Below are 23,889 nucleotides of genomic sequence, written 5' to 3' on the forward strand. Positions count from 1 at the left end.
AGTGGTTTACATGGTAGGAAGTGGGATTTGTGCTAGTTAATCCAGGCTATACTTTGAAATGGTTTACTTTGATGTTGTTGGTTGTTTTTTTCTTTTGTTTTGCTTTTTAATATGCATTAATCATTTTTCTTAGTTTTTATTGGAGTATATACTTACTTTAAAATGTTGTGTTAGTTTCTGCTGTACAGCAAAGTGAATCAGCTATATGTATACACATGTGTGTGTATATTAAGTTGTTTCAGTCATGTCCGACTCTTTGCAACCCTGTGGACTGTAGCAGGCCAAGCTCCTCTGACTCCACTATCTCCCAGAGTTTCCTCAAACTCATGTCCATTGAGTCGGTGATGCTATCCAGTTGAATAGCATCTCATCCTCTGTCACTCCCTTCTCCTCCTGCCTTCAATCTTTCCCAGCAACAGGGTCTTTTCCAATGAGTCAGTTCTTCACATCAGGTGGCCAAAGTATTGGAGCTTCAGTTTCAGCATCAGTCATTTCAACGAAGATTCTCCAGTAGAAACAGGATCGCATTAGTTACCTATTTTATATGTAGTAGTCATAGTATGTATGTCAACCCCAATCTCTCAAGTCGTCCCATCCCCCATTTCTCCCCTCGCTGTGGTGTCCACACATTTGTTCTCTATGTGTATGTCTCTATGTTTGCCTTGCAAACAGGTTCATCTGTACCATTATTCTAGATTCCACATATATGTGTTAATAAACAGTACTTATTTTTCTGACTTACTTCACTCTGTATGAAACTCTCTAGGTTGATCTGTATCTCTACAAATGACTCAATTTCATTCTTTTTATGGCTAAGTAATATTCCATTGTATATATATATACCACATCTTTATCAATTCATCTATTGATGGGCATTTAGGAAACGGATTACTTTTATAATCAAGGCTTTTCTGTTGGTTCTTTTTTTTTTTTAAATAAAGTAAGTGAATTTTCCATTTAACAGAAATATATTGAATTTCCTCTTATATCCTGTTAGCATCTGTGAACTGTGCAACTAATACTGAGGGGTGGAGAAGGTTACAAAGATGAATTAAGATACCTTGTTTTCAAGGGACAAGAAAATAAGACAAATATACTAGGTCCTTAGGAGTGATTCATTTAATATGCTAAGTATAGAGGGACTTTGTTGCCAACAAAGGTCCATCTAGTCAAAGCTATGGTTTTTCCAGTAGTCGTGTATGGATGTGAGAGTTGGACTATAAAGAAAGCTGAGGGCTGAAGAATTGATGCTTTTGAACTGTGGTGTTAGAGAAGACTTTTGAGAGTCCCTTGGACTGCAAGGAGATCCAACCAGTCAATCCTAGAGGAAATCAACCCTGATTATTCATTGGAAAGATCGATGCTGAAGCTGAAGCTCCAATACTTTGGCCACCTGATGCAAAGAGCCAGCTCATTGGAAAAGACCCTGTTGCTGAGGAAGACTGAAGGCAGGAGAAGAAGGGGCCAACAAACGTTGAGATCACTGACTCAGTGGACAGGAATTTGAGCAAACTCAGAGAGATGGTGGAAGTTCAGAGGAACCTGGCGTGCAACAGTCCATGGGGTCACAAAGAGTAGGGCACAACTTTAGTGCCTGAACACTGGGGCTTCCCTGGTGGCTCAGTGGTAAAGAATTCACCTGCCAATTCAGGAGACATGAGTTTGATCCCTGATCCAGGAAGATTCCACCATGCGGTGGAAAAACTAAACCTATGTGCCACAACTATCGAATTCATGTTCTAGAGCCCGGGAGTGGCAACTATTAAACCCGCGAGCCCTAGAGCTCTTTTCTGCAACAAGAGAAGCCACCACAAAGAAACCTGCACATCACAACTAGAGAGTAGACCCCACTTGCTGCAACTAGAGAAAAGCCTTCACAGCAATGAGGACCTAGCACAGCCAAAAATAATATTTAAAAAAATGGCATAAAGTAGAAGTATGGGGGTGGGATCTTTTGGATGAATCATTAGCTAATCCAAAAGCATGGGGAACATGTACAACATTAGTAGACAGTTTGATTGCTTGAGACCAGATTGTGGAAGGCCTTGGATGACAAGCTAAGAGATTTGTACAATGCAGGTGATGGTCATTGAAGATCTATGGTGGATATTAGAGCAAAAGAACAACATGAGCAAAGTTTATGGGGAAAGTCTAATTTTACCTAATTATAATTAATGCAGGAATTAGGAAGAAAGAAACTGGTGATGTACAGACTTATTTGCAAGGATCTGATGCCAGGATACTGAGAATTCTTAACCAAAGGTGGTAGTTAGGTCTGGAAGGGATAAAGCAGAGAGAGGTGTTTGCGAAGTAATGATGAGACTCAGTGTCTTGTAGATATCTGTATATCACAGAATGGAGAAGGCAAAGAGAAGTTCTCTAGAAATCCACAGGAAAGAACTACTGGACGTAGGTAATACAAATATAGGAACTAATGCAAGATCAGAATCTGTGTTTGATAGGCCAGTGTAATATGTGACTGGAAATTTATGGCAAGTAGTTAATGCTAGTAATGATGGGCTGTTCCTCAGGAAAGGCCCTGGGGCTGAGGAAGCAGAATTAAGAGTGATGGAACTGGGGTATGATTTATCTGGTAGAAACTGGAATGAGGAATGCCAAGATCTTAGAAGAGCCATTTGGAAGAGGTGAGAAGTAATGATATGAATGTCACAGAGGAAGATGTAATGCCACCTGTAACAAATCAGACCCGGAGGGTGAAGAAATAAAGGTTAATGATGCTCTGGGCTGTAGTGGTGTCATAGTGAGACAGAAAAAGTCATGACTGAGATGGCTGTTTTTGGGTTAGGGAATCGTGAGAGTAATGATTTTTGTTTGTGCATTTAATAAGATTCTTGAAGGAGAGTTAACATGCTGTTTCTAACAAACTGCCAGAGATTTCTAAGAGTGGAATCAGATTACAGACTTGGGACAGCTGAAATGAACGAGGAACTGACCAGTTGAATGAAAACAGAAGAGATAGGAACATAAATCTGAAGTTAGAAGTAAAACAAATAATGAAGAATCTCTTGGATTTTATCGGAGGATTGTTGCTTATAACTGTAGGAGATGGAAGGAAATACAGCAACTCTGGAAAGATGGTTTCAAAAAGAAGGTAGTAATGACATTAAAAATGTGAATGAATTAAGAGAGATGAAAATTGTGAAGTCATTGGAATTAGGTTTGGGTGGTGGAGTTCAGTGTTTCTTTGGAACATGTAAAGAAGGGAGGGGACAGGTGTAGGATGCGGGCCGTGGGACCAGCCCATGCTTACACAGCCTTCATTTTAATTGGTGAGGCTGCAGTTATGTTAACTGTGAGTCCTTTTCCTCTGGGGTTTAAAGTTTTTCCCTAATCTTTCTCTATTAAATCTCTAAACTTTGTTCTTCCAGAGTCTTTACTCCTTTCATATAGCCAACTTCAGAATGTTCTAGATATAATAGTTCTAGAAGCCCACTTCTGTCTTTTCAAATTTGACTCTGAAACTATGAATCAGACCTGGATTAAAATCTGAATTCCTCTAAGTTACCTAGACTTTAAGAATTCCCATTCTGAAAGCAGTAATTTAAATGCCTTCTCCTACATCATTAGTAATACTTTCTTGGCTCGATCTGTTCTTTCAATATAATTTAAGTCTGAAATTTGACCCCATTATTTATATTTTAGTTTTGAGGATGCAAGAAGATTGGGGGAGTTAGGAGACTGGTAGGTAAATAAGTGTTAGTCACTCAGTTGTGTCCAACTCTTTGTGACCCCATGGACTGTAGCCTGCCAGGCTTCTCCTCTGTCCATGGAATTTCCCAGGTAAGGATACTGGATTGGGTTGCCATTCCCTTCTCCAGTGGATCTTCCCAACCCAGGGACTGAACCCAGGTCTCCTGCATTGCAGGCAGATTCTTTACCATCTGAACGACTGCAGCTAATCTAGGAGACTGGTAGGTCCTCATGAAATACTAATAGCCTGGAGAGGTCTCTGACAGCTGGAAGTGCAAAATCCTCAATTTATGGAAAAAGTTTTGTTCCTAAAGCTCCTTTCTCCTTTGGCTGGGAGTGTACATTTGCTCTTTGACTCACAGCCAGAGCCATAAACAATGGACAAGTTCTTGCAAAGGCCTCAAGTTGTAACATGTAACCTCAATGTCGAATCCAGTCTCCATTTCTAATCTTAGTCTAGAAGAGATTAACTCAAGATGCTGATATGCACTGTCTTTCCACCCCTCCACAATTCTCAGTCCCTCTTCTGCCCATTGCATTTAGAGTTGTAGGCAGACGTTCTTCTGAAAACATGATGGTGGGCTTAGTCATAGACCCTACCGCCCCAGAGTGCAGGAGAGTGTTGGAGGAACACTGAGGGCAGCTTTGGAGCTTTTACCAGGGCCCTGAAGCCCTTAGGAAGGGACTGTGAAGAATGGAGTGCTTGGAATTAACCAAGAGAGGGCCCTAGCAATGTTGGGTCCCAGGGCAAGGATGCAAAGAGGAAATCAAGCTCTTCTAGTGACACGAGAGGGTAAAGAAGTGGAGCCCTAATCCTTTTTTGAGTCTTTTGCCCTTTATTTTAATTTTCATTTAATTCTTATGAAAACCCTGAGGAGTGGGTAGGTCTTTTGCCCATTTTACAGATAAGCTAGTTGTGGTTCAGCAAATTAAGGAAGATGTCAGTCTCACTGCAGGCAAGTTGACACAGCTAGGATGTAAACCAATTCTGCTTGATTCAGATTCCTTCTGCCATACCACAGTGCCCAGAGGGACAGGAGGAGAAAGTGTTAGCTGCTATTCTGTGGTTGTATTTGAAAATCCAGGACCGTGTGTTGCATTTCTTTGATTTCTCTTCCCCATTTGTTTCTTGTCTGTGATGTGTTCCTTTGGTAGACACACTCCTGCCCATCCCAGGAGACAGCTGGGGTCTGTTTACATCCAAGGCAGAAAGAGTTTCGACATGTCTAGATGAGCTGTGTGTATCTCTTCACTACATTCTTTCTATCTGGAGGCAGGCAGAGCACAGCTGCGGCTGTTAGGCCAAGAGTACAGCTGTAGTCAGCCGCCAGTTGACACCACAGCACATGGTGTCACGGTCCCGTTACGCGCGTGTGTCCTGCTCAAGCTTCGGCATGATTGACAATTCCCGGGACCACAGTTGTGGGAAGAATTCTATGTACTTTGTAGGAACAATGTCTCTATGCTTCATACCCCACTTGCCTCATGTTCTCATAAAATTACCCTACATCCAAGCTTGTTTGCAAAAAGCCAAACTACTGGTTGCCCTACCCATGTACCACTCTTGAGGAATTCTGGTGATCAATTTACTTTGTAGATTGTAATTGCCTGTGAGATCTTTGACCAAAACTATGTTTCATCCTGACTTTAATGCGGCTAAGTTAAATACTGGGGCTTCCCTGGTGGCTCAGATGGTAAAGAATCTGCCTGCAATGCAGGAGACCTGGTTTCAATCCCTGGGTCAGGAAGATCTTCTGGAGAAAGAAATGGCAACCCACTCCAGTATTCTTGCCTGGACAATTCCATGGACAGAGGAGCCTGGTGGGCTACAGTCTATGAGATCGAAAAGAGTTGGACGTGACTAAGCGACTAACACTTTCACTTTCAAGTGAAATATGATGTATATTTTGTTCAACTCACATGTTAAGTATAGAAAAAAGGACCCAAACGATAATACATCATTAATGCATTACTTTGCCGACTAAGGTCCGTCTAGTCAAGGCTATGGTTTTTCCCTTGGTCGTGTATGGATGTGAGATTTGGACTGTGAAGAAGGCTGAGCACCGAAGAATTGATGCTTTTGAACTGTGGTGTTGGAGAAGACTCTTGAGAATCCCTTGGACTGCAAGGAGATCCAACCAATCCATTCTGAAGGAGATCAGCCCTGGGATTTCTTTGGAAGGAATGATGCTAAAGCTGAAACTCCAGTACTTTGGCCACCTCATGTGAAGAGTTGACTCATTGGAAAAGACTCTGATGCTGGGAGGGATTGGGGGCAGGAGGAGAAGGGGACGACCGAGGATGAGATGGCTGGATGGCATCACTGACTCGATGGACGTGAGTCTGAGTGAACTCCGGGAGTTGGTGATGGACAGGGAGGCCTGGCGTGCTGCAATTCATGGGGTCGCAAAGAGTCGAACACGACTGAGCGACTGAACTGAACTGAATGCAGTTGGTGATGTCTGGTTGATTATTACTTTGAGAAAAACAAACTCAGTGACAACAACCAAGAATAGCAAATGTAAATTGTTCTTACTTAAGTGTCTTTATTAGGCCTCTTCTTCTTCTTCTTTTTTTTTTTTAGAGCTTAAAATGATGAAATGAAACTAACAGAAAGTATTTCCTTTTTTTCTATTTTTCAGAAAAAACCACTGTCTGCAATAATAAAGGAAGTCTGTGATGGGTAAGTGTTACTCAGGATTTATCCAGGGAGCTCCAGTCAGCATATTGAAAGGCAAATAAAATATTCTTGTGCAATCATTAAATATTACTCATTAAGTCACTACTTGACCTGCCTAAAGACACCAAGAAGTACTGTGTAATATTTCCATGTCTTTTCTCCCAAAACATTCTATCTGTTTCTCAAAGAGTGGGAAGTGTAGAAGTCCTGATATGTGGACATTGGGATTGATCTTATTTACTTTGAAAAGATGTGGTTCATTCATCCTATTCAGCAGGAAGCAGTCTAAGTTCCTGAAGTTAAGTGCACACTTCATCTGATATAAAATGAGAATACCACTCAGGTCCCCACAGAAGATAAAATAATTTAAAAGACAGGTCAGTGGGTGGTTGTGCTGCCACATGGAACTTCACAAAGATAGAGAGCTTTCCTACTTCTCTTGGGCTGCTCCAACAATCCATGGATATGGAAGTTGCCTGAGGTTTTTTTAATTTTTAAGGCAGAACTATGAATAGAATTTTACCTGGAATTTGTTTAAAGCCTGTGATCCTTAAATGGACAGAGGAGACTGGTGAGTTAATCTGTGGGATCGCAGAAGAGTGGGGCACAATTTTGTGACTAAACAACAACAATGCTTAACTGAAATGCTCCAGTCCACAGCCAGCACACTGACTGGGGATGGCAGACTACGGACAACCGAAATGTAACAGTTATCAAAAGTTTAAATTGCATTCATTTCCTTTGTTTTCCTCTCTCTGCTCCACTCACTCCTTCATCATAGGGAGGCATGGAACTTTATATTTAATGAGCCCTCCCTCAAACCTGTGAAGATAAAATACTTAAAGGGTGAACAATAGGCTTGGAATAAGATCTTGGTCTCAGGGTCATGAGAAGGGGGCTAAAGTCATTTTGTTTAAGGAACTGCACTGTGCGTATCTTGGGTACTGGCCCAGTTCCAATCACAGGGTGCTGCTGCTGCTGCTAAGTCACTTCAGCCGTGTCCAACTCTGTGCGACCCCATAGACGGCAGCCCACGAGGCTCCCCCGTCCCTGGTGGGATTCTCCAGGCAAGAATACTGGAGTAAGTTGCCATTTTCTTCTCCAATGCATGAAAGTGAAAAGTGAAAGTGAAGTCGCTCAGTCGTATCTGACTCTTAGCGACCCCATGGACTGCAGCCTACCAGGCTTCTCCGTCCACAGGATTTTCCAGGCAAGAGTTACTGGAGTGGGGTGCCATTGCCTTCTCCACACAGGGTGCTAAGTTCATCTAACTCTATCATATGGACATGAAAATGATCCTTTTTTTTTTTTTGTAATCAGCTTTTGCTTGCATTTTTCAGGTGGTCCCTTGCAAACCATGAATACTTTGCACTGCAGCATGCTGATAGTTCAAACTTCTATATCACAGAAAAGGTAGGTCAACCACATTATTTAATCTGGAACACTTATATTTAAAGGAAATTAAAACATAGCTGATGTTTTCTCTGCTCAAGACTAAACATGCTGGTCTAAATTTTACATCTCTCAGGAAAACAGAGTCTGCAAAGCAACCAACCGCTACTTTAGTATTAACAAGGGGATATTTAGCCCATTCAAGAGTAAAGACCAAATATGTTTCTGTGTTCTGTTTTAGCAACAGCATTTGCCTTCTAACAGTGAATTTACTAATTATCTCTCTTCCTTATTGCTTGGTTTAAGCATTTATTTGATACTTAATGACTTAGTCAAGCTTTCCTTTCTCAGACTTTTTTTTTTTTTTTTGCAGAATAACCTCTAAGCCCTGCTTAAGTGATTGAAACAATGACAAAAACCATTTTGAAGGTGGCATTGTGTAGGCATTGAGTGTTCTGTGGTTCTTGGGAGCTCTGCTTTCTTCGTGGGTGGTTTTAACTAGGAAACTTGGAAGTGAGAGAAGGATTGTGAATACTACAGTGGCTCTGGTAGGAAGTACAATTAATATCCTAGAGATTTCTCTTAGGAGAAGGGAAAAGTAACATTTATTGAGCACCTGCTGTGTGCCAGAAACTGGGCCCGCCTCATTACATCTGTTTGTTAATTTCATCCATAAGACTACCCTGTGGTGGAAACCGCATTGGCTTTGGTTAACAGATAAGAAACTGAATCACAGCAGTCAGATGGCTTAGCTAATATCTCAGGAGTGATAAGCCATAGAACCAAGAAGCCAATTCAGATCGTTGTGCTTCTGTCACCTTTCCTTTGGGGAATTCCTGGAGAAGTTTAGTATTCAGCTCGGTTTTATGGAGAGCTCATTGAGGTGCGTAGGAGCCAAAACTGTCTTCATGGAGCTGATCGCCTTCTGGGATTGGCGAGGAGGAAGAGGATGGGTCTGTGAACAGCTTTCATCACAGGAAGCTGGCCAGCTCTGGGACAGAAGTGAATACAGAGTGCTCCAAGAAAAGGGAGAACCGGGTGGCCTATGGCTCCTGGCTTTGTTCGTCCCAGTCCTTAGAGCGATCTTCAGTTGCCCTATGAATCAAATGGTGGTGGAAGGTGGAGGCACTGATAGGGTCTGTCCCACTGTGACTGCCCTCTCTACCCTGAGGAGGCAACAAGTGTTCAGTCCAGCCCGAAGGGAAGACAGCCAGATGGATCTTGGAATTTTCATAACTGATCATGTTTTCCTCTGCACACTGATGGCCAGAAAGCTGAGAGTTAACATGTAGCCTAGATTTCTTGGCCTATGTTGTCTTTATTACTTGTACTTGTTCCTTTGATTTATTCCATAAACACACAATTTTATGTCTTTCTTTTCTTCTTGCTTTACTTTCTTAAGATTTTTCATTTATTTTATACTTATATAATCTGCATGCTATTTGTGAGATAAAGAAGATGTAAATAAATAAAAGTTAAATGCTAGCAGTTGAATGTATTGTTGTTGATTCCCTTAAACAGAAGACTGTCTCACTTTACCTTGATTCACCTTTTAAAGGTAACTAAAATATTGTGACTTTGTGGGTATATTGGAAAAGACTGAATGGCTTTCTACTATTTAGGATATGATATGAAAAAAATTTTAAATTATTAAGTGATAAAAATATAGGACAACAAATATTATAATAGAGTTTTTCAAACACCACCAATTAGTGGGATGTGAAATCAATTTAGTTGGTTGCTGTAACATTAAAAATTAGAATATAATAGAGTAGGCCAGAGTACATGACCCATGTTGTTTCTGAAAAACTTGGGTCATGCACACACACACACACACACACACACACACATATGTATAATACAAGTATTTTGTGCTGGTTTTATACCCTAGGCTGTGGCCCAAAAGCCACTGAGTCACAAACAGCTCTGTCTTTGATAAACCGTGTTGGTTTGTGTTCCCTGATGACTGTCCTGTCTTCTGTCTTCATTGTCAGGAGACCTCAATGTATTGGTGATTGCTAAGGATGGACTTCTCAGACCAGAGAACATAAACATCACAGGGAGCATCTTTTTAAAATGGAGATTTCTCAGATCCCGACTTCAGAGACTCATAATGGGTGGGCCTTAAATATGGCCTAGGATTTTACACTGTAAGGGCCCTGTGGAATTCTGATGCAGGTACTCAGGGACCATTAGGAAGAACACTGTTCTGGGACCACTTTTCTGAAGACTTGGGGCCCCAGTGTCTCAGGCACTGTGTACAATGAACAGAGGTCACGTGCTAAGTTTCATTTAGGAGGGTGTTGATGTACGGTCAGTTGTTAGAATAATTAAAAAATTCATATATTGTTTATACTTTTATTCTGAATAACATTAATATCTACTTAGAAAATTCAAACTACTCAGATCAATGGAAAAATTATTATTTTATTGGGCATGCTAGTTATTTTCTGAGAAATCTTGTTTGGCCTGAGGAGATCCTTAACATTGAATTTAAAGGGACTGCCACCTAAATCTGTTATCAGTCTTCATTGCCCAATAGCAAGGATTCTTCCTTTACTAAAAGTTTAAGGAATGAGAAAGCTCGTTTTTTGTTTGTAAATAAAATGTCATCACTCTTCCTCCTGCAGCTGTCTCTGGGCATAGCACACACGTGTGACACAGAGCTTGACGCACACAGGGCAGGAGATGGACCTTGAATCCTGGGTCCACAGGGGTAAATCTGAGCCACCTTCAGTCTGCGGTTAGGTCCGTCTAGTTCTTTGCAAGTATTCCTAAAAATAGAGTCCATTTCCCATTTTGAAGTAATGTATTTAGCATCATCTTAGTTACTTACAGCCCAGTGAGTTGTTAGGCAATATTTGCGTTACCATGGTAACCAGTGACTAATTTTTGAAACTTGTGCATATTCTTAGTTACTGACTTTCCCTTGTATATGAGGTGGTTCCCCCTCCCACTGGCAGAGATAAAATATCACCTGTAATTTTAAAGAAGAAAAATTCTCCGGCTCTGGCAGGACAAGCTAACATATTCTCTAACTGACGGCTGTTGACAGTCTTCTAGGATCCTCAGGAAGGCACCTCCCCTGCTTTTCTCATGTTATCCAAGCCCATTTTCTGAAATTGTCTTCATTTGCTTATTGGGCCATTAACTTTTGTTTTTCAGCACAAGGGGAAAAAAATGTCATGTTGTCGAGCAGCGTTCAGCAGAAGCATAGCATGCAAATGCTTAGAGAACATTAAGATTCAGCTATTTACAAGTTCAGATTCTGCCCTAGAAACTTTCATATTTCAGAGTGATGGCTCAGAGGCAGAGAGAGAGAATATAAAATAAAAAGTGAATTGTGTATTTTTCAGCTTTATTGAGGTATACTTGGACAAATAAAATTGTGAGATATTTAAGCATATGTCATGGTGGTTTTGATATACATTATGAAATGATGCTTATCTAGTTCATAACACACGCATTACCTCTAATTTTTCACTTGATGAGAACATTTAAGTTCTAGTCTCTTGCCCTGTGCTGTGCTTAATTGCTCAGTCATGTCCAACTCTTTGCAATCTAATGGACTGTAGCTTACCAGGTTCTTCTGTCCATGGGGATTTTCCAGGCAAGAATACTGGAGTGGGTTGTCATGCCCTCCTCCAGGGGATTTTCCTAACCCAGGGATTGAACCTGGGTCTCCCACACTGAAGGCAGGCTCTTTACTGTCTGAACCACCAGGAATACTGAGCCACCAGGAATACATCCAAGAATACTGGAGTGGGCAACCTATCACCTCTCCAGGGGATCTTCCTGACCCAGGAATCGAATCGGGGTCTCCTGCATTGCTGGCGGATTCTTTACCAGCTGATCTACCAGGGAAGTCCTCTAATCTCTTAGCACATCTCTATGCAATGCAGTGTTATCAGCTAAGTCATCATATTTTACATTAGATCCTGAGACCTTAGTCATCTTATATTCTGAAGTTTGGTACTGTTTTACCACCCTCTTTCTATTTCTACCAACCCTTCAGCTCCTGGTGACCACTTTTTCTACTCTCTGTTTCTCTGCTTCAATGAGTTTGACTTTTTCTTTTTTAAAAAAATTCCACAGATAAGGGATGCCATGCAGTATTTGTCTTTCTCTGTCTGACTTCTTTCCCTTAGCATGATGCCATGAAGGTACATCCATGTTGATACAAATGGCCAGATTGCCTTCTTTCTTATGGCTAAATAATACTCTGTTGTATATTTCTACCAGTCTTCTTTATTCATTCATCCATTGACATCTCTTAGGTTGTTTCTGTATCCTGACTATTGTGAGTAATGTTTCAATGGATGTGGGAATGCAAATATCTCTTCAATATGATGTTTTCATTTCCTTTGGATGTATACCCAGAAATGGGACTGTTGGATCCTGTTTTAATTCTGTTTTTTTTTGAGGGGGGAACCTTCATGTTTTCCCTCGTACCTACACCAATTTACATTCCCACCAACAGTATATGGGGGTTCCCTTTTTTTTCATAGCCTCACCAATACATATCTCTTTCTATGTTTTGTTTTTGATAGTAGCTATTCCAACAGATGTGAGGCAATTTCTCATTGTGGTTTTAATTTGCATTTCCTTAATGATGAGTGATACTGATTAGTCATATACTTGTTGACTACTTGTCTTTTTTCAAAAAATGTCTATTCACTTTCTCTGCCCATTTTTTTAAATTGGAGTATTTTCTGTTTTTGTTTTTGCTATGGAGTTGTGTGAACTTGTTATTTAATTTGGATATTAGCCCCTTATCGGATATATGATTTGCAAATACTTTTCTCTGTTTCGTAGGTTGCCTTTTCATTTTGTCAATCTACCTATGTCACCTCCTGGAAATCCTGGAGTCCCTACCACCTGGGCCCTAGTTTGTTTATGATGCCCCCTTTTTTTTGCTGACACTAGGCCATTGATCCTGATGGTATTAATAATTGCCTCAGGACAATAAATATAGGCTGTTACAACCTGTGAGTTTTAGTCCGTGTGCATGCTCAAACGCTCAGTCATGTCCAACTCTGCAACTCCATGGACAATAACCCACCAGGCTTCTCTGTCCGTGGGCTTCTTCAGGCAAGAGTACTGGAGTGAGTTGCCATTTTCTCCTCCAGGGGATCTTCCTGACCCAGGGATTGAACTCACATCTCCTGCATTGGCAGGTGGATTCTTTACCACTGAGCCACCCTATTATAACCTCCTTATTCCTTAAGAAGATGGCATGGAGGAAGTTATAACAGATAGTCTTCTACTCAGTAGAGATTAGCAAATACATTTTCATTTGCCTTTGATCTGGATTGTCTAAGGTAGTATTATTGGATTAATACCATATTTTTTTAAGGAAACAGGAAAATTGCCTTGTTATCCTTAACCCTAAGTATGCACACAGGTAGGCTCCCTGAAAGCACGGGGCATGGTAGAAGGCACCTTTAGGAGATCATTCACTTTGGACCCTTGAAGTTTTCACACAATTTCACAATGGTATTTGGTCCCCATGTGCTAAGACCTACCTCAGAATGTGTGAAGTATAGTAATATACCTTGGCAGTATCTTATTTCCGGAAGTTCTCATTTTGTAAAAATAGAGATGGCCATGCCTCATCCAGACTCCTCTTTGAAGCTGGCCCCAGAAACCTTTGGGAAGGAAGTGGCGTCTTTGAAGGGCACCCCTTTTCAGTGCCATTCCTACTTCCTAGATGCTGTGGATTCTCAGACAGGCCTTTAACATCCCAGAATCCCTGGGCAGACAGGGATTGTGTATCCCTGGTACTTGTGTGTCTGCCTTGGGTCAGGAGACCACTTGGTTATTATGTGGAATTCAGTCTGACTATTGTGAACTATCAAGCTTTGGGCACTATAAATAGTTTAGTGAGATGAGTCCCTTTCATTCTCTGTATCCATGGATCTCAGGGTTAGTGGGGGAGAAGACATTGAAGTGAGCATAGGTTTTGAGAAAGAAGAGGAAGGAATCAAGTTATTATAGGAGAGAGAAGGGATCCAAAAAGGTCCTGGAGTGGGCTAACCATGTCTGATAAGAGATTAGAGAGGCTAATGGGAAAAGTACTCATTCAAAGACAGACATCTGCTTGTGTGTTTTAAGCCCTTTGGCAGGTGAGCTGGGGCGTTAGTTGGGGGATGGTAACAACTGTCCGGAACATGTGTTGGATCCTTGCTTTGTGGCAGGCACTAGGCTTAGCACTTCACATGCGCTCTTTCTTGTACTTGAGTCTTCACAGGGAGCTTGTGAACTGGGTTTATTGGTACCTGCTCCATTCTACAGAGGGCACAGCTGAGGCTCAGGGGACATCAGTAACAGATCAGGGATGGGCTCAGGTCTGACTGAAGAGCCAGTGTCCCATGCTCTTGGGCCATGCTGTGGGACAGGCAGGAATCTCGGCAGTTCTCAACATGCTGTGCCGCAGATGGAAGTCACACCAGCTCTTGGTGCTGGAGATGGAAATCCATCTTTCCACCCTCTCTTCTACCTCCCTAGCTTCCTCTACTGACAGTCCTCATTCTGCTACCTCTCGGTCCTCCAACAAGCATTTGAGCCTATTTATATCCATGACCCAATAACCCAATTGCATCGGCATTGCTGAACAAAGTAATCTGCCTTAGAAATTCCCCAGAGATACACACATTACCAACAGAATTTCTTTCCCCTTTGGGACAAGTTTGGTGAGCCCAAGGGAGCTGGTTCCATCCCTGTGTGGGCAGGTTGGCTTTGTACAGAGACAGTGAGTGGTGCTTCTCAGCTAGGTTGGTTGACACTTTACACAAGTGCATGAGTCCCTACTGGTCACTAAACAGATTGAGAACAGGGGTGTCATGTGACTGGCTTAAGAACATTGTTGTGTAGACAATTCAAAGCATTAGACTTCTCTTGTGAACTTGGTTCATCTTTTAAAACTGTCTACAATATTGTGGAGTTTAGGATATTATTGGGAGAGAATTGGGGAATTTTCTTCTACATGAGTATAATGTGAAAAGTGTGAAATTGTTTTTAAATGATAAAATTACAGATGATAGAGGTAACAGTAGGGTTTTATAAATCGCTGGTCACCACTTGTTAGTGGGTGTTAAATCAACTTAGCAGGCTGAAGGAGCATTAAAATGGACTATAATAGGATAGAAAAGATCAGGGTGCATTACATGTGTTGTTTTGTGAAACATTTGTTTCGTGTGCTTCATATGTAATATACATTTAGTCTTATTTTTTATCCTGGGGTCAAAAATGTTTGAAAGTCACTGAAAATATTTATGAGGTGGGGGGATTCACTCGAGAGAATAAATACAAGTAATATTAAGTAGTTTAAGGAAGTTTCACGTTTGGAACGTTTTCTTTGTAGAAGAGTGGAATACACACACACAGACACACACCCACACACCGACTACCATTGCCACCCAACAAAACACAAAGCAAACTGAGGCATGTCTTTTCCTGGGAAGCTGCCCCTCCACTGGCTCCTAGGAGGTCATGTGTCCCTTCTCTATTGCTCCCAACAGCCAAGGGACTGGAAGTTGATGCCTTTCCCTAGCTGAGCCCTGCCCCCTTACATTCTCTCCTGGAAATCTGAACTTGAGAGGTGAGTTGGGTGATGTTGTTTGCTAGAACAGAAAGGACAAATGGAGTCAAAACTACTGTGGTGTCAAGGCGAATGCATCTTCCTACAAGGTGAACACCGGGCTGCAGAAAGGACTGGGGCTTGAGATGGGTGGGGCTGAAGGCCTGTGAGGAAGCCAGAGGAGGGGGAGAGGGAGAGGCTTCCAATCCTATTTCCTCTCTATTCTGTTTTCTGTCTTCACATCCCTGTGAGGGGATCTGCTGTGGCATTTCAGTTCTGCCTCTGAAACCACTGTATGCAGGTCTCAGTTACTCTTGTTCAAAGAATTTTCACTGGGACAGGCATTTTAATTTGAACAAACCAGAGCGCGGGAATGTTGTAAATTTCCTTACGAGACATCCCCTTTTCTGCTGCCTATGGTGAAAGATTCTGGATTTGTTCAATAGAAGCCACTGTGGCTGCCTCAGCAAGTTGTCCCTCAGCCAGGTGTGACCAGCATGGGTTGCGACCTGCTGATCTGGGGAAGCGCCTCCAGGACTGGCACTCAGCAGGCAAGGACGGGCAAAGAAAGATCCGGGACTGGCACTCAGCAGGCAGGAACAGGCAGAGACAGATGTTCCTGCTTTTCGGCTTGCCCTGGGCTTTCAGCTCTTCTGAGGCTTCTGACTCCCAGTATTTCTCTCTTGCTGCCCCTTTACCCCATCTCCTGCCTTTCTCACACTCTGCTGCCTGTCTGCTTTTGATCCTCACTCTACATTCACATGTGCCTTCCTGCTGAATTCTTCTTTTTTTGATTTGTAACTGAACCTGACTTCTGGTATGGATGCTCCTTGCCCTGCTGGCTGCTTGTATGCCTGTCACCAGTCTTTAGAAAGTACTGGACTCTTCTAGAGCCTGCTTGTCCCAGATCTACCAACTCATAATCCAAGGCTGTCAAGGGAAAAGAGCCATGCATGCATGTATTTTAGAAAAGTAACTTGTACTGATCTCCTGTATGTGCCAGGCACTGTCCTAAGCTTGAGATTTTTTTTAGCATCTTAATTGAGATACAACTCACACACATAAAAACTACCGTTTAAGTGTGCAGTGGTTTCTAGTATATATACAAAGCTGTACAGCCCTTTATTTTTTCGATAGTAAAGCTGCGTCATTTCTGTTCATGTCATTTTTAAGTTCCGATCTAGCCGCTCTCAATGTGAATATAGATCATGGCCTCGGATCTAGAGATGCAGATCCAATAGATCAAGTCTGGGGTTCAGATATTTTTAACAAGTCCCAGTGGTACCACCAGAGCCACATTTGAACATTACTCCTTAGAAGTGTGAGCAGCCTCTGGACCTTTCTCTTTATTCCTGCATGTCTCGGCTGAAGAAAAATGCATGACCTAAAAGTTATCAGTTATGTTTTATTCAGGGGCTTTACTGAGGACAGGACACCAGCTTCTCGGAGAGCTTTTATCCAAAGAGATAAAGGAGGAACTAGGATATGTGGGAGTTTTTGCTGAAAAACAACAGCAAACATTTAGTCAAACATCAAAGATTCCTGCTAGTCATAGAAAACCAGGCATCTCAAGTTAATGATTTTAGTGCTTTCTATGTTTGGGCAGATGCAGAGTCTGGACTCATTGCAATTATTCCTTAGATATGCATCTTAAGTATCTAGGGTCAGTATCCTGTTTTTTTCTCTATCCTAAATTGCCCTCAGGACACGCCATGGAAACTGGCTACTGTGGCTGATGACTTTATCGGGGGCAACATTTGTTGTTTACGAGAATGGCAGGCAGTGTTTTTGGCTGCAGAAAACCCATATTATGAATTCTTACCAGCTTGTAGTCCTGAGTGCTCCCTGATAATGGAGAGAGCATTCTGCTTGACTTCCACTGTTGCTGAGAGAGAATGAAGTCCAGCCTCCTTCCTTAACCTGGCTGTCAAGGTGTGTCACAGTCTAGCCCCAGTCAACACATTCCATTTGCTGTCTTTTTCTTGTTCTCTCTGCTTTAGCCAAATTGCCTTGATGTTCTGCAGATAAACTTTGCTCTGACTTCCCTGGTAGCTGTACTCACCTGCAGTTCAGTCCTGCCCAACCTCCCGCACTCCCTCCTATTCTGTTTCAGGTACTAGATTAGATGCTGTGTATAAAGAGATGAAATGGCAGACTCCTTGCTTCTGGGGGAGGTGAGTCTTAACAAGGAATACACATGGGAAATAATGCCATTCAAATAACTGCCATTTCAGAACAGTCAACCCTTCTGTCCCTACCAATCCTAAATTATCTGAGCTGGAAGAGACCTTGGGTGCTTGCCTGAAATAATCTTCACCCCAGTGTTGGAGATTAGTGTCTTCATTCAGTCCTTAGCTCTAAATACCTTCCCTTGTCTCTGTTGTTGTAGGAATGATTGTCTCTTTAATTTATCATCTCTTAGACTCATTTGTTAGCTAAGCAGGATCTGCATCTCTTTACTGTTGCCTTAAAGTGTGACTTAACTATTTGTGGGCTAATTTTTAACCACCCCCCCAACCAAGTTGCAAGTACTTTACAATCAAAACCTTCATTTTTCACCTCGGGGGCCCTGTACAGTGTCTGATGTGGTTCCTTGAACACATTCTGTAGGTATTCGAAGATTGCTTGTGGATTTTATGTGATGCAGTTTTTTTGTGTGTAAGATAAAAGGTACAATTAGTTGCTTAATAAATTATGTATGATATTGGTTAATTCAATTACCAGAATATGCACATACACTTCCAGATTATTCACAGTGGAGGAATCCTAGCGTGAATAAATGAATCTTAATGCTCCTCTTAAGAGTCTTAAATCAGTGTTACAAAGTTGGCTTTCAGTACTCCACGACTGATTAATTTTCTTTCCCAAAATAAGTATGTACGTACATACATACACACACATAATATTTATACTGTGCTGGATGTCGACTAAAATTTTTAAAGATTCATGAGATTTCACAAGATGATACTTAAACCCAGTCCTATGGATTTCAGTACTCTTTCTTTAGAATCAGTGACCTGTTTTTGAGAACTCACAGCAATAGCTATGGGAAGGGAAAAATAAGAGACCCTCTGGTATCTCATGTTAAACAAATAATTCATCATTAGGCAGATCATCAGATAGTAATACAGTTTCAAAGTCAGTATGATCATGTATTTTTGTTGTAGCAGGCAACAACCTCTAAGAACCAAACTGTAGTTGTGACAGAAAATTTACCCCAAATTTTGTGATTTATTTTGTTGTTCAGTTCTGAGAAACTGAGTTTTACTTTATTTCACCCTGGGGGATCCATTAATATTCTTGTGGCTCACCCACCTTTGGTTCTTTGTCAGGCAGTTAACTCTGTTTGAAACAGTGATCACAGAAAAGCAGAGAGAATTCCAGGCTTAAATACATGCTTTAGAGTTTCCATGAAGGAAAACAGGGGCAGTAACTCTGAAACCTTGTCAGCATTTTCTGCCCTCCCCACACACTCTTTCATTAAATGAAGGCGAGACAGGATAGGCACAGTCCACTGTGGTGACGGATTTTCCAATAACCAAGGCACGAGTGAATGCAACTGTTGTAGTTGAGATTATATGTTCATGTGGTGAGAACAGGGCTTCCTTGGTGGCTCAGTGGTAAAGAATTGGCCTGCAACGCAAGAGACATAGGAGACGCAGTTTCGATCCTTAGGTCCGGAAAATCCCCTGGAGAAGGAAAAGGCAACCCACTCCAGTATTCTTTTCAGGAAAATCCCGTGGACAGAGGAGCCTGGTGGGCTATAACCCATGGAGTCACAAAGTCAGGCATGACTGAGGAGACTAAGCCCACAGCACACATGGTGAAAGCAAGTCACTAAGAACAGAAGCTGTAGCGAGAGTCTGGACCAATAGGAAAAGCACTTTGGAATATGTCGTATTGTGTTTGCTGTGTCTTAGACCTTTCAGCTTGGGGAACAAAACTGCCATAGACTGAGTGTCTTAAAAACAACAGTTGTAGAAGGTGGAAGTTCAAGATGAAGGCGCTGGTAGATTCAGCATCTGGTGAGGGACTGCTTCCTGGTTCATAAATGGCCGTCTTGTCATTGGGCCCTCCTAAGACAGAATGGGAGAGACAGCTTTCATCAGGGCGCTAATCCCATTCACGAGGGTTCTGCTCTTAAGACCTAATCGCCTCCCAAAGGTCACACCTCCTAATACCATCACATCGAGCATTAGGGTTTAACAAATGACTTTTAGGGTGACGCAGTCTGTAGCACATGCCACATGTGAACCCATAAAATGTTATTATCATCCCTTGGACATTACATTTTGAGTTTCTCCAAGTCAGGAACCAAAAGATTATGAATATTATTAATATTTACTTTAAGGACATACTGGATTTTTCCCAGTTCAGTTGTCGAAGACAAAAGGGCAGGATGATAGCCATGTGCTACTCGGGTATTTGGTTCCTGGCGTGTTGTTTGGATAGAATGATAGGTACTGCTCTTGGGTTCCCTCAGACCTTTCTCACTCAGTTCATCAAGCCCAACTTGTGAAAATGGAAATATGTACACACATTGGTACATATGCATACAAGCATCAGACAGTTCTAAATTTCCCCAGGAGCTATCCAGCCCTGGCATTAGGCTTCAGCCACCCAGTCACCCTCCCTCTCCTGGTATCTTTGCTCTTAGTGACTCAAACTAAACTGGCATTAGACTTTCTGAAATCTCTGAAAACATCTGTGGGGTGTTTTTTTAGAGTTTTCTAATTAAGAGTTTAGGAATTGGGCAGGAGCTATCATTTTAAATCATTTGGTGCTTTTCCTCCAGAGAAGACTTGGAAGAGTATATGCTTATTTCAGTGTGAAGAAAAAAAAACAAAACAGTCTCAGTTGAGTCATATAAACGAGAGGGAGCAAGAGAGGGAGGGTACCGACTGCCACCAGCATTACTCAGATGTCAGTGGGTTTTATGACATGTTATTTAATGTTTACCACTGACTGTTGGATAGAGGCTATAAGAAGATGATTATACAGGCAGCTAACTTTTTTGCTTAGGCTCCCTAGCTTGTGTTTGGTAAGATACGGCTGCTTCTAGAATTGCAGGCAAAAATAAATGCCAGAGGTCATGATAATTCCATGTTCTCCAGTTCAGCTATTAAACCAGTGAATAGATTGACTCAAGTACTGAAACATTTAACTGTAATGTTCAGACACAGAACGAGTGACACATGAGTTTCCCGCAAAGGCAGGCACTTATTTACCAAAAATGACCCAGAATACCCTTGTAAAGAAAACAAAAAACAGTAAAAAGCAAAAACCTGTATCAGTAGAGGAGATTCTGAGAACGGCTCTGTGACATATTGTATTTCAAAGCCAGAAACCTAATTGCAAATTTCCTGACCACAGTCCCATTCATGTTTTTTAACTCTAAGAATGAGGTTTAGTTCTGAATAGCTATTGGACTATATTTCTCAAAGTTTTAAGATAACACAACATTCTGTGTGCCAAAGGTAACATAAAAAAGTCATGAAACAATCGTCATGATGTTGTTAATTTTATTATTTTTTATTATTTTCTGTTTTGTTTTATATTTTAAAAATGTTTGCTAGGCCCCGTCAGGATGTCTTCGTGACTGTCACTGACTGTGACCCGTAGTGTGAAAAGCATTTCGTTACACTCTTTGCTCTACAAGGTCACAGACAAAGTTAGATATCCTCACCTTTGCTATCCCAGTATCTAGAACAATGCTTAAAAGTTTAATTAGTGAAAGAATGAATGCCCACAGCAATAATGTGTAGTGGCTTAAAGGCAAACTTGAGGAGCAGGCATGACCGAAAGGAGGAAGAGAAATAAAAAGAAGATTAAAAGTTTGGTAGAAAGATTGGGAAGAGGGCAGAGGAAGGAGATCTGGTTGCAACCCCAGAAAGGTGTTTTGTCTTCAGTGTTTTCTGGATATGGCCCTCTGTGACATTTGGGGTTTTAGGATGCCCACTTTCTACTGTAATCAGAGTTAAGTTGCAGTAATAACTATTGCAAGATCATTTCTTTTTTATCTCCATAGTTCCCATTCATTTTTGCATTAAAAATACCCCATGTTTAGTAACATAAAACAAAAACCTTTTATCAGCAGAGATGATTAGTTATACTTACTGGGCCAGCCATTTGCACATGGCAAAGGAAGGATAACCTGTCTGGGATGATGTCTGGAGTCCCATCTGGGAAGACACAAATACCTGGGGGCTGGAATCATTTGGAAGCATCTTCATTGTATGTCTGGCTCCTGGGCTGGGGTGACTGAAAGGCTGAGCTCTAGTGGGACTGTACACTGGAGTGCCTTCCTGTGGTCCTTCCATGAGGCTTGGGTTTCCTCACAGCATGGTGGCAATATTCCTAGGAGCTCCCTGGAAGGGCACTTCCTGAGAACCAATATTCCAGGAGAATAGAGCAGATGTTTGACACTTTATGACCTAGACTGGTAAGTTCTGTTGAAACTTCCGCTCTAGTCTGTTGCTGAAAACAGTTCTAGGCCTGCCCAGATTCAAGGGGAGAAGATATGGGCCCCTTCTTTCTATGGAAAGGATGGCAAACAACTTTGGGGCTTTTTAATTAAACTACCACATGCCACATCACTTTACCTTTCTCCTTCAGGGAAAAGCTGTTAGCGGAGTTACTATTTTCCAGAAGTTATCCAAAAACTAAACTCGATCTTTTACTTTTGCTAGATTTTAATGTTTTAAGCTAAGAGGAAGAAGACAAGATAGTTAAAATAAGAAAAATTGAAGAAAGTTTACCTCATTAAAGCATAGAGCATCAACGATGTTATTTTTCATGTTGACAAAGGGTACAGGTGGAAGAATGATTTATTGCTTCTTTTTCTTAAGGGTGGCAGGAGGAAGCTGGGTAAGTTGAGCAAGTGTTCAGAGGAAATTAGAATCAGGCACTTGGATATTTACACCTTCTTTTAAGTATAATTTTTGGGGAAATGGGTTCACTTCCTTTACCATGTCTGAAGACTATAGTTAAAAAATAAATGTTTTGTTATCAGCAGCAGCACCTGTAACCCAGTCACTACTCTTCATTTTTCAAAGACAGTCTTGTGCTTGGTACTGTGACTAAAGAGAAAGCTAAAAAATACCTGGTGTGTTAATTGCAGTCCTATCCAGGTTCTGGTCTGGTGTCGGACGAGTTAACTTTGGTTATCAAGTACATTCTTCAACCCCTTCTCACTCTTACAGGGGAAAATTACAAAAAATAAAAAATAGCTTTAAAAGTGATTCATTGTGATCTTATTTAAGTTTTTCCATTTCATTTAGAGATGAATAGGAAGGGAGGGTTCCTCCTCTATTCTTATTGTTTTGATGTATTTCTTCTCTTTTCTCATTCTTTCTCTGTTCCCAATGTTTATTTTTAATTCTCCTGTGGCCCCTTTTCTTCCTACTGATTCCTTTCATTCCATCTTTCCTCATTACCATCTCCTTTTTTAGAATATTAACTATCTTTTTAAAAATTTCTCTTCCTAGTCTCTCTTCATCAACTTTTCTTTCTCTCCGTCTCTCTTGAAACTTCAGACTTGCAAGCACCGTAGTTAGATACAGTATTTAGAGTTTAGATATAAAAAATAGTGAAGTGCCACTTTACTAATAATGAAACTTACATAAAGCTTTCCTTTTTTTGGTATCTGCTACTCCTAACCAAACAGATGTGAAATTTTCAATTTCATTAAAAAATTTATGCACACAGATAAACACATTGGAGACATATTAGAAGTAAAAAAGAAGAGTAAAAATTGCTTTAATTATCAGAATGCTAGTGTTCAGAGAGAACCACTGACATTTTAATGTAAATACTTCAGATATTTGAGTATGCATAATTTGCTTTGCAAAATAGGATCATTGCATATACATTCTTCTCATAACTTGCATTTTTAACTTAATGTATACTATGCATCTTGACACGTTAATACACTCTACCTACTTCACTATGTTAAGACAACTAAATGGCATAATGCTGGTAAAACACTATGCCAGGCGCTTTGCCCATGGTCATCCCTCAGTGAGTTGTATTTCCCATTTATTTGTCAGACTTTCTTAATGGCTGAGAAGTATCCAACTCAGTTTTTGAATTAGTTCTTTTTGTTTGTATTTTAGGTTTTTTCTTTCTTTCTTTCTTTCTTCCCCTCTCTCTTTTTTAAGATCCTAAAGTGTCCATTCCTTAAACTAAGTCTTTTAGTAATTCTTTAACTATTTCCTTATAAACTATCAATAGAACTTGAATGAAGACTCAAACTGGATTATCCTGACTTATACAGCCACTGCTTACTGATGAACCCCCGTGTGTCAGGCATGTTCTTGTGTGATTTCATTCAAGCATTAAAGGTTCACAGGGGTCTTGGGGAGGCTTGGAGTTTTAGGTCACACAACTTTGAGTGTCATCTTTGGAACTGAACTTGATATTTTCTATATTATTGTGAAGAAGATTCCATTTCAGAGGATTTTAGAGATGGCTTAGGAATTGCAGACATATTTGAATTATCCGGCCTTTTTTTTAAATTGCTTTGAAA

The 23,889-nt window shown here is 41.0% G+C and overlaps 1 protein-coding gene across 2 annotated transcripts in view; it reads left to right on the top strand.

The window, feature by feature from the left end:
- Positions 1–23,889, top strand: part of ELMO1 (engulfment and cell motility 1) — a 568,923-nt gene that overhangs the window by 133,295 nt on the left and 411,739 nt on the right. For both annotated transcript variants that reach the window (XM_068972512.1, XM_068972513.1), the window contains exons 3-4: positions 6,354–6,394; positions 7,732–7,804. In XM_068972512.1, the coding sequence (XP_068828613.1) occupies positions 6,354–6,394; positions 7,732–7,804 (114 nt within the window). The remainder of the gene's footprint in view (positions 1–6,353; positions 6,395–7,731; positions 7,805–23,889) is intronic.

Source organism: Capricornis sumatraensis, chromosome 5 (genome assembly GCF_032405125.1).
Source record: "Capricornis sumatraensis isolate serow.1 chromosome 5, serow.2, whole genome shotgun sequence".
In the NCBI taxonomy this organism is placed as follows: Eukaryota; Metazoa; Chordata; class Mammalia; order Artiodactyla; family Bovidae; genus Capricornis; species Capricornis sumatraensis.